General features: G+C 44.8%; 1 protein-coding gene across 1 annotated transcript in view; it reads left to right on the forward strand.

Moving 5' to 3' along the window:
• Positions 1-14,423, forward strand: part of TMEM178B (transmembrane protein 178B) — a 33,209-nt gene extending 18,786 nt beyond the window's left edge. Inside the window, exon 2 of the mRNA XM_088652246.1 lies at positions 13,959-14,423. Within this exon, the coding sequence (XP_088508372.1) occupies positions 13,959-14,209 (251 nt within the window). The 3' untranslated portion in view covers positions 14,210-14,423. The remainder of the gene's footprint in view (positions 1-13,958) is intronic.
• Positions 14,424-19,290: the final 4,867 nt, after the last annotated feature.

Consider the following 19,290-nt stretch of genomic DNA (forward strand, 5'->3'; position numbering starts at 1 on the left):
ATAAATAAGTCTCCCAGAGGCCTGGCTAGGAGGACAGTAAGGTGACACAGCTAGGTCAGGGCTGGTGAGCGGCTCTTCTGAGCTGCTGGGGCCTTCTGCTGATGACCAAACTGTTTGACACCTCGTGCTGGGCATGTTGTTTCACTTCAGCAAGGTAGTGGTCAAATGTGCCTAGACCAGGGGTCCCCAAACTAAGGCCCGGGGGCCGGATGCGACCCAATTGCTTTCTAAATCCGGCCCGCGGATGGTATGGGAATCAGCATGTTTTTACATGAGTAGAATGTGTCCTTTTATTTAAAATGCATCTCTGGGTTATTTGTGGGGCCTGCCAGGTGTTTCTACATGAGTAGAATGTGTCCTTTTATTTAAAATCCATCTCTGGGTTATTTGTGGGGCATAGGAATTTGTTCATATTTTTTTTCAAAATATAGTCCGGCCCCCCACAAGGTTTGACGGACAGTGGACCGGCCCCCTACTGAAAAACTTTGCTGACCCCTGGCCTAGACCATACTCGCCCAACCAGTTATTCCAACCCCCAACTAAAAACAGAGCTAACAAGTTTTGGAGATGAATCACTACACAACCTCCGATTGCCATGATGATTTCAATAATAGGCCATTCAAAAGAAAAGTGTCTTGTGTGAGAGAAGGAGTATAGCTGGCTGGGATGTTTTTTTAAATAACCAGACCAATATCAACAACCAGAATGGTGGTAGGCGGGAACAGCAAACATCAGATGCTCAAATCAATTAGGAGTTCCTCATTTTTTACATGAACGCAGAGATAATAGAAGGATGCTGGATTCAAGCAACAATCAGACCAATCCTAAGCATAGCTGAGCGTGACTAAGCCTGTCAAAATTAATGTGCTTAAGCACACCTAGCTTTGCATAGGAACAGGCTGCTCAGCTGAAGCCCTGTGCACACATACTTGGAAGTCAGCCCCAGTGAAGTAAGCCTAGCAATGAGCTTTGTTAGGGTGCTTTTTATTGTATTTTAGATTTAGCAGAAACTCACATGGAGACTGTTGCATGTGATATACGTGTTGTTTCTTCTCAAAGCCTCTTCATGCAATGGAAATTCACGTGGAGGCATGTCATACCTTACAAGCGACCTGTGCGTTTCCTATGATTCTCTACAGAGAAATACTTTCTTTCTGGAGATCTGTAATGTATAAACTAACCCTCTTTGCCCTGCCCTGCCATGGAGAGGTTGTCCTTCAAGAGGCAAGGCAGTGAAGCTCAGGTTCCCTATGCGTAAACTGAGGAGCCATGCAGTTAAGTGGCAAATGAAGTGTGCATGTAAAGTACCCCGTGGATGTGTACCTTATGTTGAATCATCTGGGTCTCAGAGTTAAGTTGCTTTGAACCCTTCATGGGTTTGTGCAAAAGGAAAAGAAAAGAAGAAGCCTTGCTACAGGGAAGGGCTCAGCAAACAAAAGAATTCTATGAAATGCTGAATGACTCAGCGAAATGATTTAAGCTGCAGTCTTGTATAGTGTTAGGCATCCATAGCTCTGCAATTTTCATCATGGGCTGTGTGGAGGTTGTTTGCCTTCATAAGCATTCAGATATTCCAGTCCCCATAGTAAACATGAGTGGAGTTCTGGATTTGGTGCATGTTAGTCAATGTGCAAGGGACGCGGGTAGCGCAGTGGTCTAAACCACAGAGCCTAGGGCTTGCCGATTAGAAGGTCGGCAGTTTGAATCCCCGTGACGGGGTGAGCTCCCATTGTTCGGTCCCTGCTCCTGCCAACCTAGCAGTTCGAAAGCACATCAAAGTGCAAGTACTGTAGATAAATAGGTACCGCTCTGGCGGGAAGGTAAACAGTGTTTCCGTGCACTGCTCTGGTTTGCCGGAAGTGGCTTAGTCATGCTGGCCATATGACCCGGAAGCTGTCTGCGGACAAACGCTAGCTCCCTCGGCCAGTAAAGTGAGATGAGCGCCACAAGCCCAGAGTCGTCCGCGACTGGACTTAACGGTCAGGGTTCCCTTTACCTTTACCTAGTTAATGTGCAGAGATAACCAGGTGGGGTGGAAATAAAGTTATAAAGTAATAATATTTAGCATTTGTGTTTTCAAGTGTTTAGAACACTCCATGTAAATAATCTTGTTGTGGCCTTTAAACAGGAGTGGGGAACCTTTAGCTTTTGTTGCTGGACTATAACTCCCACCATCCTTGACCAGTGGCCATGCTGACTGGGGCTGATGGGGGGAGTTAGAGTCAATCAACATCTGCAGAGCCACAGATCCCTCACCTCTGCCTTGTAACAACCCTGTAAAGGCATTGGGTATTGTTGTCCCCATATTGCAATTGAGTGGGATAAAGTTGAGAAGTGATGGCTTCCTTAGGGCCACTTAGTAAGTGTGTGGCAAAAACAAGATCCTAACCAGGGGACTTCCTGATTCATAGGCTGCAATCCTAAACAAGCAGCAGTTGGCAGGGCAGGTTGACTTCCTGTTGCCCCTGTTGTTTGGTTGACCTTCTGTTGCCGGTGTTGGTTGGTTGACCTGTCACCCATATTGCTGCTACTTACCAGGAGGTAGTGGTGCTGGAGGAGACTCTTGAGAGTCCCATGGACTGCAAGAAGATCAAACCTATCAATTCTTAAGGAAATCAGCCCTGAGTGCTCACTGGAAGGACAGATCGTGAAGCTGAGGCTCCAATACTTTGGCCACCTCATGAGAAGAGAAGAATCCTTGGAAAAGACCCTGATGTTGGGAAAGATGGAGGGCACTAGGAGAAGGGGACGACAGAGGACGAGATGGTTGGGCAGTGTTCTCAAAGCTACGAACATGAGTTTGACCAAACTGCGGGAGGCAGTGGAAGACAGGAGTGCCTGGCGTGCTATGGTCCATGGGGTCACGAAGAGTCGGACACGACTAAACGACTAAACAACAACAACAACAACACCAGGAGGTAGAAGGGGAAGTGGAAAGGGATGGAAGGATCATGTGAGTGCTGCTGCCACCCCACCGTTACAGGACATCTTGACAAAACAATAAGCCCTTTGGAACATTGTGGGACTTACTTCCACATAAACATGCTGTTTAGGGTGTCCAATGCCCTGCTTTGTGTAAAGGACTGCCTGGTCCAAATCTAAAAGGAAAGAACCCAAAGAATGAAGAGGAGCAGTGAGCTTGAGACAGCCCATCAAAAGCACCCAAACAGAAGACTAAATAGGCACGTAGGTCACCCGATCACTACCTCCCCCACTATGGTGATATGTTTTGTGTTTCTATTTAAACCACAGTCGTACCTTGGATTTCAAACGCCTTGACTCCCAAACAAATCGGCTCCCGAACAATCGAAACCTGGAAGTGAATGTTCTGGTTTTTGAACGATTATCGGAAGCCAAACATCCGGCATGGCTTCTGCGGCTTCTGATTGGCTGCAGGAGCTTCCTGCAGCCAATCAGAAGCTGTGCTTTGGTTTCCGAATGTTTTGGAAGTCGAACAGACTTCCAGAATGGATTCTATTTGACTTCCAAGGTACGACTGATTAGTAATTAGTTATTCATTTGCATCTCTCTATATTAATTATCAAATGTAATTTTCCTGCAAATCATATTAGGTGATGCTGAAGTGGTCACTCTAATACTGTGGGAAATCCAAATCTGATGCTGTTTGAGCTCAGTTGTGGTGGTGTATGTGGTTCTGCTACCTCCATTTCATTCTCACAAAAGCACCACATGGTAGTTTAGTTTAGTTAAGTTTACAGCTGACAGCACTGCAAAACACAGCTTTAATGAGGTCCCAGCCACTCACCATCTTAATCTGCCCTGAGATATCTGTAACATATAGTGCACTGAGTCCTTTAAGTACCCAGTGTTACTGCCCTTTGTTACTACCTTAAGTTGGATCAAAACTGACTTCTGTTGTAGCACCTTAGAGACCAACTAAGTTTGTCATAGGTATGAGCTTTCGTGTGCATGCACACTTCTTCAGATACTTCTTCAGATATTCAGGTATCTGAAGAAGTGTGCATGCACACGAAAGCTCATACCTATGACAAACTTAGTTGGTCTCTAAGGTGCTACTGGAAGGAATTTTTATTATTATTATTATTATTATTATTATTATTATTTTGTTTTGACTACGTCAGACCAACATGACTACCTACCTGTAACGACTTCTGTTGTCAAACTCCAGGGTGGACTATATGTACATTGATAGTAACTGACAAGAAAGTACAGAAGTTGAACTCATACAATTCCTTTTTCTCAATCATATCCTGTTTTATTCTTGGGCTGAAATGCATGATAAATCTTTTCTTCTTCTTCACCCACCCCCAATTATTCTGGATTTCACTGCGACCCCCTTTCATTGTAAATGGATGTAAAACAACCACCATCTCTCTGGCCTCCACATGGGATGTGAGCTATGAACTGACTCACAGGAAATGGAAGATGCACTTGATCAGGCAAATCTGACTGATCTGATCTTGGTTCTGCGTCACAAAACCTAGATCACAGGGAGGTTCCTTGCAGACAATCAATAAGTCAAATTGCGTAAAACAAGTATGAATTGCCAAGCAGTAATGCTGCCACCTTTTCCCCAGCCCCTGACAGAGACTTTGCAACTCTCACACGTTTGGGACAGGAAGAAATTCCACAGGTACAGATTTTCCCAGCTAAGTGAAGCCAGGATGGAGAAGCTATGTTTGTTGGATTTCTGCCTGTCAAGCAGCAGTTAAAATATTTGAAGGAAAACGGTGATTCCCCGGTTGCAATCCTTGGCAGTTCTTCAGCATTTTACTGTCGCAGAAACATTCAGAAGGAAAAACTTCAAATGCTATTTGTTCTTTTTTTGCTGTTGCTAGACAGACAGACACACAAAGGGGGGGGGGCATCTCACACAGTGCTGGTCCCTCTCCACAGCCAGTAAATCGTAGCAACTGCATCAATGCTACCTTTCAGGAACAGAAGGCAGAAGGATCTTCGGTCCAAAGATGTAAGAAGCTGGAGCATAATTTGTCACTGACCAAAGATAGTGCAAGTTATGCTGAGATGACTGTTAATTTATGTTTATTTATGAGAAAACAATAAAAATTACTGATAAAAAAGAGAAAGATGATTGTTAATTCCAGATTTGTTTGGGTTTTTTTAAGCTAACAGCCCTTCCTCTGCTAAGATATATTTCATTGCACCCTTTTACACAGAGGCAAAGATTTCAAGGATGTCCAGAGCAGATTGGAGTGGGAGGGGCAAGGGGACTGTCATTTCATTATTAATATTTGGAAAAGCCATGTGTTATGTTTGTGCAGCTGTGTTCCTTACTATGTGTAGGATTATTCATCTGTAGGATTGTCACACTTTACAATCAATGCCAGTTTCCAGGGATTTCCTGCATGGATACATCTTCCATGTTGGAGATCTATCATGTGTGAACCAGCCCACAGCTTTATCTTTTTTTGCAATGCTTACATAATGCTTGGCAGCCTTCTCCAACCGAGTGCTTTCCAGGTGTTCCCATCAGTCCCAGAGTTTGGCCAATGGTGATGGACAATGGAAGTTGTAGCCCAAAACTTCTACAGGGCACCAGGTTAACTTATGGTATACAGCAGTGTGTCCCAAACTTGGGTCTCCAGCAGTGTTTTTTTTACTACAATTCCCATCATCCCTGACCACTGGTCCTGCTAGTTAGGGATTATGGGAGTTGTAGTCCAACAACAGCTGGAAACCCAAGTTGGGAAACACTGGTATAGAGGATGTACTACAGACAATTGAATGGCATCCCACTTCACCAGTTCCTATGTCGGGACTATCCCTGAGCAGCAGACTAGGCTGCTATTCAGATGCAGGGTGGGTGTGGGTGTGCAGCCAGATACATTGGACCTATAGCACTAGATGAAGAGGGGCCAGAAGCTGGTCCAGGCCTCAGCATCACAACCAGGCCTAAGCTCTGGCTTTACTCATCAGATTGAGGGGTACTTGAGCCAACTGACTGTGAATCATTATATTTGTAACCTAAACCTCTTGAGAAACTGTTCTCCTCTGCACCAGAGACTCCTACACATCCCCATGCCAGCCCTCCAGTACAGGCAATGAGCTGGGATGATGTTGTCTAATATGAGATGGTGTGCTGGGCCCCCGATTAAGCCTTTCCGCTCCTCAAGAAGCATTGGAGCCTTGGAGGGGTGAAGCATTAAAAAGCTTCAGTCCTGTTGTGGACTTGATTGGAGCAAGTTCCTTCCTTGGAGCTCTCCGTGGTGCTGTAACTTCTGACTTGCTGTTGTAGGCTTCTTGTCAATGATCAGATCCACACTGTAAATTTTATAACACTCTTATACCACTTTAACAGTCATAGCTCCCCCCAAAGAATCCTGGGGAATTAGATTTGGGGAATCCAGGACCAGGAAAGACTTCTGTCTGAACTTGCTGGCAGTCAATGTACAAACACCAAGCTAGATGGAGTAATGATTGGACTCTGTATAAGGCAGCTTCCTGTGTTCTCCAGTTCACAGTGTCAAAACTCATTTGTGAGCTGCATGCACTGCAGGCTACAAGAAATGGTCACCTGATTAATTTGTTGAGTGGCCACACTAATTCTTCACTATGGGTTGAGCAGAGTAATTTTCCCCACGCCTCAGCAGAGGCTGAAAATTGATCCAGGCAAGCAGCATAACGACCACATGGCTGCATAACTGTGAGGGCAGATAGAGTGCATTTCCCTCCACAATGCGGCTAGGGCCAGTTTTTGACCACACCAGTAAACTCAGGCCATGGTTGCGACACTCAGATCTCTGGAGGGATGAGGAAGGTCAATCATTATTTTGTGTTGCTCTCTCCTGTACTATCATATCTTTGACTTGAGACCCACATAGCATTTTTTACTGTGGGGAGGTGATTCTGATGCATGTCCTTCTTCTTGGGAAGTGGCGGTTCCAGGCCAAAATGAGCGGAATGTATTCTTCTGGGGACACTAAAAAAGAAAGTCATGGAAAGCAAATAATGGGACTACTATCAATTTATGCTCCTTGCTAATACAGTGGAGTAGAGGGACCCAGGTGGGGCTGTGGGTTAAACCACAGAGTCTAGGGCTTGCTGATCGGAATGTCAGCAGTTCGAATCCCTGCAACGGGGTGAGCTCCCGTTGCTCGGTCCCACCTAGCAGTTCGAAAGCACATCAAAGTGCAAGTAGATAAATAGGGAAGGTAAATGGTGTTTCCGTGCACTGCTCTGGTTCGCCAGAAGCAGCTTTGTTATGCTGGCCACGTGACCCGGAAGCTGTCTGCGGACAAACGCCGGCTCCCTCGGCCTATAGAGCGAGATGAGCGCCGCACCCCCAGAGTCAGACACGACTGGACCTGATGGTCAGGGGCCCCTTTACCTTTAATACAGTGGAACCTCGGTTTATGAACACCTCGGTTTACAAATTTTCGGTTTACGAATGCCGCGGACCCATCTGGAACGGATTAATTCACTTTCCATTACTTTCAATGGGAAAGTTCGCTTCAGTTTATGAACGCTTCAGTTTATGAACAGACTTCTGGAACCAATTGTGTTCATAAACCGAGGCACCACTGTACTACCACCAGGCATTGCATTGGGTGCTATTTTCAAAGAATAGAACCATTAAGACTAAGGAGGAGGAAAAATCTGAAGCATCAACCAGAGGCCTTAGAAACATGCAACAGTGGAACTAAAATGAGACCAGCAGAATCTAAGAATAAAAGTATTTCATTATTATTATTATTGTTATTATTATGTCTGGTAACATTACAGATAATTGCAGAGGGGGGGGGGGTCCATTATGTTTGAATGAGTCAGGAAAATGACAATGCAGTAAAGACTGAAAACTTCTTGAAGTCCAGTGCCCAATTTGGTTCAAACTTAATTCTGGACAGCCACTGAGAGGAGGGCTTATTTTAGCCTAAAAATTGTGAAACACCTTGTGGAAGTTGTGGAGCTTTGCCCAGCTTTTTAATGGTCGTGTGTCCAGAAGAAACTGTTGGTATCAGCTGACTCCAGGGTCAATGCACCCAGTGAGGACTGAGCATGCTCGGTGGGCATGGAATGCTAGATGGCTATTGGAGGAATGGAAAACAGGAAGGAATGGGAAATGGGATAGAGTAAGCTATCCTGGGTGTGGCTGGTTGGTTGGCACCCTGAAAGGAGCACTCCACATTGCAATGTTTTTATGCAGATCCTAATTGTAGTAGTAGTAGCAACAGCAGTTGTAATGTAGTTCAATATTATAATGCCAATATGTTTAATTTGATTTATTCTATGGCAGGACAATAACTTTTCAACTCAGTTAACCATACCAATTCTTTCATGGCCTGAACCAAAACAAATCCTGACACATTTGAACTTGCACCAGAATTTGTTGTATTAGTATTAATGGTTTGGCTCCCTGAATACATTTTTGTACACTAGTATTTGGGGGGGGGGTAGGATGTTTGAGTAAACTTTCAAGTACCACAGGACTCTTCAGAAGAAGAGGGGAAAGGAGAAAGGAAAAAGTCTGCAAAACTCCTAAACCTGCACGTCCTCACCAGTAGAAGTTGGTCTTCTTATCTCTCTGTTCTACACAGATAAGGCAGAGTTCTCTCGTTTCCAAGGTTGCAAACTGACAGATTTCAGTTACCCTCAAGTATCACTTTAAAAATAAAAGCCAAAGTCAGATTCAGAGATACCAATCTCCTTTTTAAGCTTAGAAATGGGGCTATTATACATATCCCATAGAATGGATGAATGGGTTGTGCTGCGGTGAGGTCAAAAAAGAAAGGGTGTTTAAAGTCCCTTTATTGCTCTGGAAGCTGTTGAGTCCTTCTCTCCAATAATGAAGGTCAGCTCAAATTATAACAGAGGTCTTGATGAAGTTGGAGATGGGCTACTACCAAGGTTGAAACTCTAATGGGCATTATGCTTGGAGATGGAAGACCTCAGGTTCAAAGCCTCAGTATAAGTTCCGTGCTGCGTTCTCACCATGTAGTTACAGTGCTATGATATCTTTAAACAGGCATGGCTTTCCCACCACCACCAAAGAATTCTGGGAGCTGCAATTTGTTAAGGGTGCTGAGAGTTGTTATGCAACCCCTATTCCCCTCATTGAGCCACAATTCTCAGAATTCCCGGTGAAGAGGGACTGATTGTTAAACCACTCTGGGAACTGTAGCTCTCTGAGGGGAATAGGGATCTCCTAACAACTCTTCACACCCTTAACAAATTAAAGCTCCCAGAATTCTTTGGGGGAAGCCATGCCTGTTTAAAGTGGTATCATATAGCTTTTAATGGTTAGAGTGAATGTGGCCTTAGGAAGCTGCCTTATACTGAATCGGTTCATTAGTCCATCTAGAGCAGTATTGTCTACAATTTCACCTTCACACAGCCAGCTAGTTTCTATACACATTCACACATCCCTCTCTGTCTTCCAGCCAGGAAAAGAAAAGGCAGTGTCATTCCAGCCAGGCAAATACCCTCAAATGGGGTGCAAATCTCAGGCGCTCCAGGTGTCCCTGTTTTCCAGGGACAGTTCTGGATTTACAGAAGCCGTCCCGGTTTCTGATTTGATCCCACAATATCCCGCTTTTCCTTAGGTAAAGGTAAAGGGACCCCTGGCCATTAGGTCTGCGGTTGAGGTGCTCATCTCACATTATTGGTCGAGGGAGCCAGCGTACAGCTTCCAAGTCATGTGGCCAGCATGACAAAGCCACTTCTGGCGAACCAGAGCAGCGCACGGAAACGCCATTTACCTTCCCGCTTTAGTGGTACTTATTTATCTACTTTGCTTTCGAACTGCTAGGTTGGCAGAAGCTGGGACCGAGCAATGGGAGTTCACCCCACTGTGGGGATTCGAACCACCGACCTTCTGACTGGCAAGCCCTAGGCTCTGTGGTTTAACCCACAGCACCACCCGCTTTTCTTTAGGATGTCCCATGTTGGAGGGGATGTCTCAAATTTCATCAGAAAAATATTGACGGGTATGGAATAGGAAGTCCCTATTTTCATTGGAGAAATATTGGAGGCCATGGAATAGAATGTCCCTGTTTTCACTGCAAAAATGTTGGAGGCTATGAAAGCTGAGTCAGTAGGAGGTATGGCTGGGCAGGTGGTATGGCTGGGCAGGTGGTATGGACTAGTCTCAGACAGGTCAGACATAGAGATTTGAAGAGCTGTATTTGGCCCCCAGGCCTGAGGTTCCCCACCCCCAGTCTACACTGACTGGCAGTGGCTTTCCAGGGATTCAGACTGGGGTCTTTCCCAGCCCTAGCTGGAGCTGCCAAGGATTGAACCTGGGACCTTCTACATGCCAAGCAGATGCTCTGCCACCATGCTACAACCCTTCTCCTCTCTCGCACACACTCTGTTTGTTCAGTATTGAGACAGGCAGCAAAGCCAGGAGGCTTGACGGACAGCCACACAATAGCAGCAAGCTTTGGAGAATCACACCTTGTACATGTCCGGATTACCATCTGCCAAGCTGTTTTAGCAAGACAGCAAGCAGCCATTTTTGCCTTCTCAGTTTTTTCCTCACCCTCTCCGCTGCCACAAACATGGAAACAGACAAAGCTGTGTCGGCGTTCAGCCTTGGTCACACAAAGGTTCCCACACATGATTTTGGGGTGTGTGCTTGGCTGAGGGAGGGACACAGCTGCTCGTGTTGCTGGGGAACCTGTGTTGAACTGGCCCAAATTCACCACATTAAAATAATCTCAGTCAGTCTATTGTGATTCTGGCTCCTAGAGTTGTGTGTGTGTGTGTGTCTATATTCTAATCCAGGAGGATTTGTGATCTCACATAGCACAGCCCCTGCATCAGCCAATCGGGCTGCTTCCTCTTTTCCAAGGCATTTTCATAAATAAGGGCAGATTTAAACTAAACCCTATCTGCCACACGCCCGTCTGTTAGCCGATGATGAGGCTACAGTGTGTAATTAAACAATCATTTATATTCCATGCAAGTGCGTGCCAAACAATGAAGCGTTCTCGAGAGCCTTGTGCTGCTGAGGCGTTTAATCCGCACACAGAAGGCGCTTGCTTCAGAGCTGCTCTGGCAGAATGGGTCTTGTCACCACGCAGCAGGGAGGGAGTGGAGTTTTATTCTTCAATAATTTTGATAAGGCTGCGGAATAATTTAAGAAGCTAATAAGGATGCTGAATTTCTTGGGCCAGGTCCATGTGCACGATGTTGGATTGTCTTGCACATATTTGGGGGCTGGGGAGTGTGGATAGAAACTGGTTGGTGAAGGAGCATTGGGTCTACCTGTTGAAATATATACAGGAGCATCGAAAACCAGACAGACAAACGGACAGATGGACGGACAGACAGATAGATAGACAGACAGATCCAGCAAAATTGGACTTTTTCAGTAAAGATAGATGGAGAAATGCACTGGAAAGTGTGGCATAACAATTAGAATAATAGAATTGTAGAGTTGGAAGGGACCACGAGGGTCATCTAATCCAAACCTCAACAATGCAGGAATCTTTTGCCCAATGTGGGGCTCAAACCCATGACCCTGAGATGAAGAATCTCATGCTCTACCAACCAAGCCAACACTTGAGATAATTGCTTGACACGACATCACATAACCTCCTCATAAAGAAACCAGAATGAAAACTCCGTAAACAAGTCTAGGGTGAAACCTACTCCTCTTCAGAGCAGCCCTGCTGAAATCAGTCGACCTGACTTCCTGACAGTAAGAGCTGTTTGGTGGTGGAATTTGCTACCAAGGAGTGTGGTGGAGTCTCCTTCTTTGGAGGTCTTTAAGCAGAGGCTTGACAGGCATATGTCAGGAATGCTTTGATGGTGTTTCCTGCTCGGCAGGGGGTTGGACTGGATGGCCCTTGTGGTCTCTTCCAACTCTATGATTCTATGATTCTATGACATTGGTTTCTGTTCCCAGAGAAGTTTAACAACCAATTCCTCTTCCCAATGTACTCAGGGAATTGTAGCTCTGCAAAGGGGTATCCAAACAACTCTCAGCACTCTCAACAAACTACAGTTCCCAGGATTCATTGCGGGAAGCGAAGACTGTTTAAAGTGGCATGATACTGCCTTGAATGTATACCGCAAATGGGGGGAAATTCTGGCCTGATTTAATAAGAGAGCTCCTTATCTCCTTCTTATATTTTACTTGCTGCAATCCTTCACTAAAATCTTTGGGGGAATTGGAATTGAAAGGAATCCCAGCCTCTGCTCTTTGGGGATAGAAAAAGAGCTGGCATTCTCATTTAGGAGCAGAGTCACAAAGCAATGGACCTTATCACAGCAAAACTGATGTACCCAGACTATCAACAGGGAGCAGAGAATTAGGCAGGTCTCTGGAGCCTGGAGTCAGAACTTCTAGCTACCAGCCTAAGCATCTCTGAATCATATTTTTGTTGACTTACGATTTCATTTGCGAGGGTGGACCACAAGTGAAAATTAAATTTGGGAAATAACAGCCAGCCGAGCAGAGCCAAGCAGATTAGGGGCTTTCATAGCTCACAAAAGGCAAAACACTTGCTAGAGTCAGGGATGGTCATAAATTGGGACTGGGAACAGGGCAAAGGGTAATCCAACCCTGCTTCTGTAGCCAGGGACTGGCTAACCACCGCTACTGCTCCATGGTCTTCTGGGATGATCAAAGTATGACAGCCTTCCAGCTATCCATTAGCACAGAGCACCAGAGCCATGGGGCCACCACAGAGAAGGCTCTGTGCCTTTTGCCCATCAACCTCACTGATCTTAGTGGGTTTCTGCAGTGAAATTCAGTGTGTGTGTTTGTTTGTTTGTTTGTGTGTCTGTTTGTTTGTTTGTTCATTATTACATTTATATCTTATTTCCATCCAAGGATCTCAAGGTGGACTACATGGTTCACCCCTATCTCCATGGTATCCTCACAACACCCACAAAGAGGTATTTTAGATTGTGGTCACATGTAGTCCATATATTTAAAACCCCTTAAACCCCCTACCCCAAAACCCCTTATTTCATGGATGACTGTTGGAAACTTGTAACCCCAGCTGGCTTCTCCCATGTAACGGTTTTTTAAAAGCCGAGAATCCTCCTTGCCTTTCTTCCTTGGCTGTTGTGGCTCTGAAAAAACAACAACTCACGTTCTGGTATATTTGGTTCAAGTTTTTTCCCCCTTGATATTTTTTTTTGTAAGTGCCATTTGTATAACAAGCTTCAAATGGAGAAGTGACAAAATTAAAAACCTGCATTCAGATATTTAAAGTGCATGGCTTCCCGCAAAGATTCCTGGGAACTGTGTTTGTTAAGGGTGATGGCAACTTTAGCCCTGTGAGGGGCAAACTGCAGTTTCCCCAGGATTCTTGGGGGGGGGCATTTTGTGTTGAATGTGCTTTAAATTATGGTGTGACTGTGACTCGTAACTGGTCCAAGGTCACCCAGTAAGCTTCATGGGCAAGTGGGGATTTGAACCCTGGTCTCCCATGTAGTTCAACACTCTACCTGCTATTCCACACTGGTGTGGCTTCCCTAGCCGCTTCACCTAACTCCTTTCTTTTTTCACATGGTGGACAACCGATTGCTCTTCACTTTTTTGGTACACTTTTATTGATTTTTAATACATCCTAAACATCGGATCAATTGCTTAATAACAGTAATTGGCATAACCAAGTCAAACCATTGTGTCATCATAAGGAATGAAGAAAAAACAAATGCAAACAAAGAACAATCACTAAGCAAGTATTTTTTAAAAAAATGTATATGGTAATCTTCAGGGATCATATCAGGTAAGTATAGCAGCAACAACAAAATCTGTTTTATATTGCAGGTTCAGGGAATGGGGTACAAAATAACGGAGAGTAGAAGACACATAAAGAGAGGAAAATAACAAACCAAGACACTTCAAATTAAGCTGGTTGCTTTTTATAAGTCTAACCCATCTCCATCCTTCTCTTCCCCCTTCCTTCCTTCCTTCCTTCCTTCCTTCCTTCCTTCCTTCCTTCCTTCCTTCCTTCCTTCCTTCCTTCCCCTCTTCTCCTTTTCTTCTCCTTCTGCAGGAACCTTCTGCATCATTTCGCTGTGCACCTGCGTGGCTGGGATCAACTTTGAGCTCTCCCGATACCCCCGGTACCTGTATGGACTTCCGGACGACATCAGCCATGGCTACGGCTGGTCCATGTTTTGCGCATGGGGAGGCCTGGGCCTCACTCTGATCTCCGGCTTCTTCTGCACCTTGGCCCCTTCTGTTCAACCTGTCCCCAGGACCAACTGCCCTAAATCGAGACCTGAGAATGGGACAGTGTGCTAAAACAGATACAAACAAACCTATCAATATACATATTATAAATATATATATATATACATAAACATATATCATATATAGATCTCAAACGGATGCCAGTGCCAATGTAGAGTGGAGTCCAATATGGCGCCTACGTCTCCTCTACAGACTTCGTGTCGCTCTTGTTCTTTCTCCTGGAGGTGGAAATAGCTTTTCTGCACCATTGCTCTTCCATCTAGTTCTTTAAAAACAAACAAAAACACACATCTTCAGCATCCCAGTTCCCAAAGTCAAGTGAACATATTGTTTCATCTGACTACTGCTGGTTAGGGGTGGGTTACAGTAGGGCTTGGGAAAGGGATGTTTCTTGGGGTATGTGATGACTGAGTTTGTATAGGAAGCTAACACACACACACACACACACACACACACACACACACACACAGAATCTTGCCTGTTGCAAATTGGGGAAACAGAAATCAAACATTTGTGTTACCTCTCTCTAAAATGTAACCTCCTCAAGGCCATCTTCAGAATCCCTCCCCCTTTTTCCTGCACACTCTCCTCTTTTTAAACAACAACAAAAAAATCTTGCCTGTTAATTTTGTCTGACTTACCAATAAAAGGGGGTGAACTAGAACATCTTTTTTTTTATTAAAAAAAAAAGGTTCCCTTTCCTCGCTAAACTTTAAGCAACAAGGCAAATTATCAAGAACCTTGCGGAACACAACTGCGACCGAGGACGCTCCAGTGATGCTGCTTTCAACTTCCAGCTGCCTTACATCCAGGCGTAACAGAGAGAGCTGAACTGCTAGCGGGAAAAATCACAGGAGAACACCTCGCTAAAATGCTGTGATACATGTGTGTATAACTCCCCCTCTCCTTTTTGTTTTTGTTGTTTTTTTAAAAAAGGAAAGCCAATTCAAACATTGCAATGTGCTCATCTGCCAGCTCATCCTCTCTGTGTTTGTGACTCAAGGCATCAAGACTTGTGGATGTATGAGGAAAATGTGTCTGTTCTCTGAGTCTCATTGGCCGGATTTTGTTCTGCGAATGTTTCCCCTTTGCTTATGGAACAGCAGGAGATTTTCCACCCACGGGCTGGATGGAAGGCATTGTGGGTAGCGTTGGGTGAGGGGAGATACAGGCCTTTGCGGTTGGTTGAACTTTGGGGTGATTGTGCAGGAGGAACTTTGGTGGAGATTTCGTTGTTGTTGCCGCCATTTTGTCAATGAAAAACAATGGGGTAAAGAAGCCGTTGTGGGGGAGAGGTGGGGAATTCTGAAGGAGTGTTGGTCATGTTGAGGGGGGGTGGCTCTTGCTATGTTCATGTTCATCAAAATAAGATGCTTCATACATTGCCATCAGAAGCTACCCTATGTCACCAGATATCTCCTTGCAAGAAAACCTCTCCTCCACACATATGGGGTGGAAGAGGTTGGAGGCTGAGAATGAAAATCCATTTACCCATAATCTCAAAGGTTGTCTGGTGTGTTGTGACTCTACAATTGGACACCTCTCTTCCTCCCCCCCCCTCCGCCTGTTCTTCTTTACTTCCTCCCTCCCCTTTGCTTACTTTCCTTCCTTTCTCTCTCTGTGCTTGGTCCCTCTCATCATCCATACCAAAGATCTGGGATAAATTTCTGAATGATTTTCATAGTAAAAGGAGCAACATGATACATGGGGGAGGCAGTGGGGGAGATGACCTGAGATCTGAATCATCCCAATACAAGGTGGCAGACTAGGGAAAAGAAAGGCAGAAGTACGGCTAGCCTAGGGGCATCCATTGAGTGATGAACTGTACAGGAAGATGTAGTGTGGAGGCGGGGAACTTTTTACATCTCAAGGGTTTCCTTCCTTCTTGGCCAACCTTCCAAGCACTACATCCCCCAGTGGAAGGTTGTCAGATGTCAAAAGTGGGTGTGGCCAGAGGCAAAAGTGGGTGGAGCTACAGACCTGAGATACACATATACACACTTCTCCATCCAGGCAACCACAGTTCAAGAATATATTCCAGCCAAGCAGCAGAGCCTGGAGAGGACATGGAGCTGTCGGAGGTGGGGCTAATAGAGGGGGGCATGGCCTGGGGAGAGAATAAAGGGCCAGGCAGAGAGGTCTGGAGGGCCACATTTGGCCCCTGAGCCTGAGGGTCCCCATGCTTTGACACAGTGCAACATCTCTGGATGGGTCTGCAAGGAGGAGCAAACCTAGCCCGTTTCAATCATTTAAGTTCATATCAACTAGAGTTAAAAAGTCATTAGCGAATATTCATTTTTTAAAAAAATCAGTAACAAAGATGCACGAGCCAGCTTTTCCCCCCAAGTATTTTGAACCAATTTACAAAGATTGCAGCATCTTCTTGATGTCAGCTTCCTCAAGGCCTATCTACGCATATGATATGTGTAAAGGACATAGCAGAAGACTTGGTGGGACTTTGGGGTTTCAGATTTTCAGATGGTAGGTGCAGCACTTGCATATTTTCTACCCATCGATTGCACAGTCTTAGAGATCCATCTAAGGTTGCTTGCCACTCTCATTTTGTTTACTTTTCAACAATTAAAAAATGCTGCCACCCCAGCTGAATTAATATCCCTCTCCCAAGTTGTCAGCTCATTGATTTGTGCCAATACAAACCTGTGAGGATGGACAATTATAAAGGTTATCAGCAGACTAGTGATTAAAGAAGGAGCAGGGGAATGAAATGACTCCATTCCTTAATTTTGGAATGGGTGTTAATGGGTGTGCTGGAATTTCAATCTTGTTAAGATCCTTCTCTTCCCCCCCCCTTTCTCTTCCTCTAAGTCAGTCCCAAAACCTTATTATTAGTCCATTTTGAGACAGAGAATATCAAGACATAGTGCTAGTGTAAGAGTTTATTGTCTGTTGACCAAAGGTCAGTTATTTCTTGACAATCGGAGGGAAAAAAGGTTTTGTTTTCTGTGGATTTTGTTGAAATGAGGCTGAATTAATGAATAGGTTGAGTATGTTGCAGAGTACGTAGACTGCATCCAACAAATGAGGTTTTTGCTATTCTCTCCCCCCCCCCCCAAACATGAAAGGGCAAATTAGAATCATGAAGAACAAAACAGTTAAAACTCCACAGAATAATAAAATACTACAATTACCAGAGACCAGCAATAGTAGGTATTGAATTGCACAGAACTTTCCCAGTGTGTAAATTTTTACTGTATCTTCGTCCTATGGCACCCTCTGGATGTTGTTGGACTACAGCTCCCATAATCCATGCCTTCATTAACTCCCATCATTCATGACTTGTCAAATGCAATGATTTGAGATGCCTTCAGTAAATATGAGCATTTTGTCTGTGATCTGTAATGGCCCATTCCCACATTCAGCCTCCCCAAGGGATGAACGCTCATGTCTGAGCTGTTCTTTATAGAAAGTGAGTTCCGTGAAAATCATGAGGAATAAAAGTCCAAGTGACTTAGCTTATTTTCTGCCCCTGTGTTGGAAGCCTCCCAAAGTGGCTGGAACAACCCAGTCAAATGGGTGGGTTATAAATAGTAAGATGATGATGTGGTGGAATAGGATGTCCCTATATTCATCAGAGGTGCGTGGGTGGTACTGTGGTCTAAACCACAGAGCCTAGGGCCTGCCAATCAGAAGGTTGGCGGTTCGAATCCCCGCAACGGGGTGAGCTCCCGTTGCTTGGCCCTAGCTCCTGCCAACCTAGCAGTTTGAAAGCACGTCAAAGTGCAAGTAGATAAATAGGTAACAATCCGGTGGGAAGGTAAACGGCATTTACGTGCGCTGCTTTGGTTCGCCAGAAGCGGCTTAGTCATGCTGGCCACATGACCTGGAAGCTGTACGCCGGCTCCCTCGGCCAATAGCGCGAGATGAGTGCCGCAACCCCAGAGTCAGTCACGACTGGACCTAATGGTCAGGGGTCCCTTTACCTTTACTTATATTCATCAGAGAAATGTTGGGGGGTGTACAGGTTCCCCAGCCCTGCCCTAAACCAGCTTGTTGCTGTCAAGAGGAAACTGCCCCATCATCAGTACTGAATTCAGAGCCCCCTGCCAATCAGATCAGCTTCCGTACGTGGACACCAACTTCTCCTTTCCCCCAGGCAAGAAAAGATCTTCTGGCCCAGCCCTCAGAACTAAAGAACGATAAGCTTGGTAGCGGCGACTTTTCTTTTCACATAATTCTGCTACGTTTTCCTCTTGTAAGAATGTCTCATTGATCCAGCAATAACAACTACAGGATAGAGTAAGACGAAGCCGGTTTTATCTGGCTTGTGGCGTAAAGCTGCGCTTTCATCAGACAAATGTTGCGTGGCAATGCAGGGTGTATGGGGAAAAGACTGGATTCCTCCACCCCACACCTGCAGAACGCCTCCCGTTTGGATGATCTGAATTATTTATAGCTCTCGGGAGCCGAGCGGAAGCTCAGACACCTAATTTGAACCATTACTATTTTTACAGAGCAATTTCCATCGCTTTAGTGTCTTTCTTTGTGGATTTGTCATTTGATCTTCTACAAATTTTCTGCTCTCTCTTCTGATATGAAATAGTAAAAACCAGGGGACTGTTGAGGATTTCTTTTGCTGCAGTGACTTAAATTACTCTATTATAAGGTCTAAATGTGGCAACTGTAATATGTAACACTATATATATATATATATATATATATATATATATATATATATATACATACATACATACATACATACATACACGCACAGTTCATGTTATATGGTGAAATCCAGTCCTACAAAACTCTTTGGAAATGGGATTGGCATTTTGCAGGGAAGTCAAAACTCTGACTTCATTTCCACCTATTGAAAGCAATGCTTTTTTGCTTAGCTAAATCTGCAGAATTACACTCTGCTTATGTACATGCGAAAGTAGTTACTCAATGGTCTGCGATGACCCACCATTGGTTTAATCTCACTTAAAGCTCACAAAATCCATTGACCTCCAGCAGCTACTGTGTCCAGCATTTGCTTTAGACATTTGGGCATTGCATGTAGAAGACTAAGATGCCTCCCAAGCACCACTGGTCCACACATGCTGGGGGTTTTGCCCTAAATGCTAGGGTTTTCTCATTCCTATGTTATTAATACTGGCGTTATTCTGCCCTTT

The sequence above is a fragment of the Zootoca vivipara genome, chromosome 9, assembly GCF_965207765.1.
Source record: "Zootoca vivipara chromosome 9, rZooViv2.hap1.1, whole genome shotgun sequence".
Classification (NCBI taxonomy): Eukaryota; Metazoa; Chordata; class Lepidosauria; order Squamata; family Lacertidae; genus Zootoca; species Zootoca vivipara.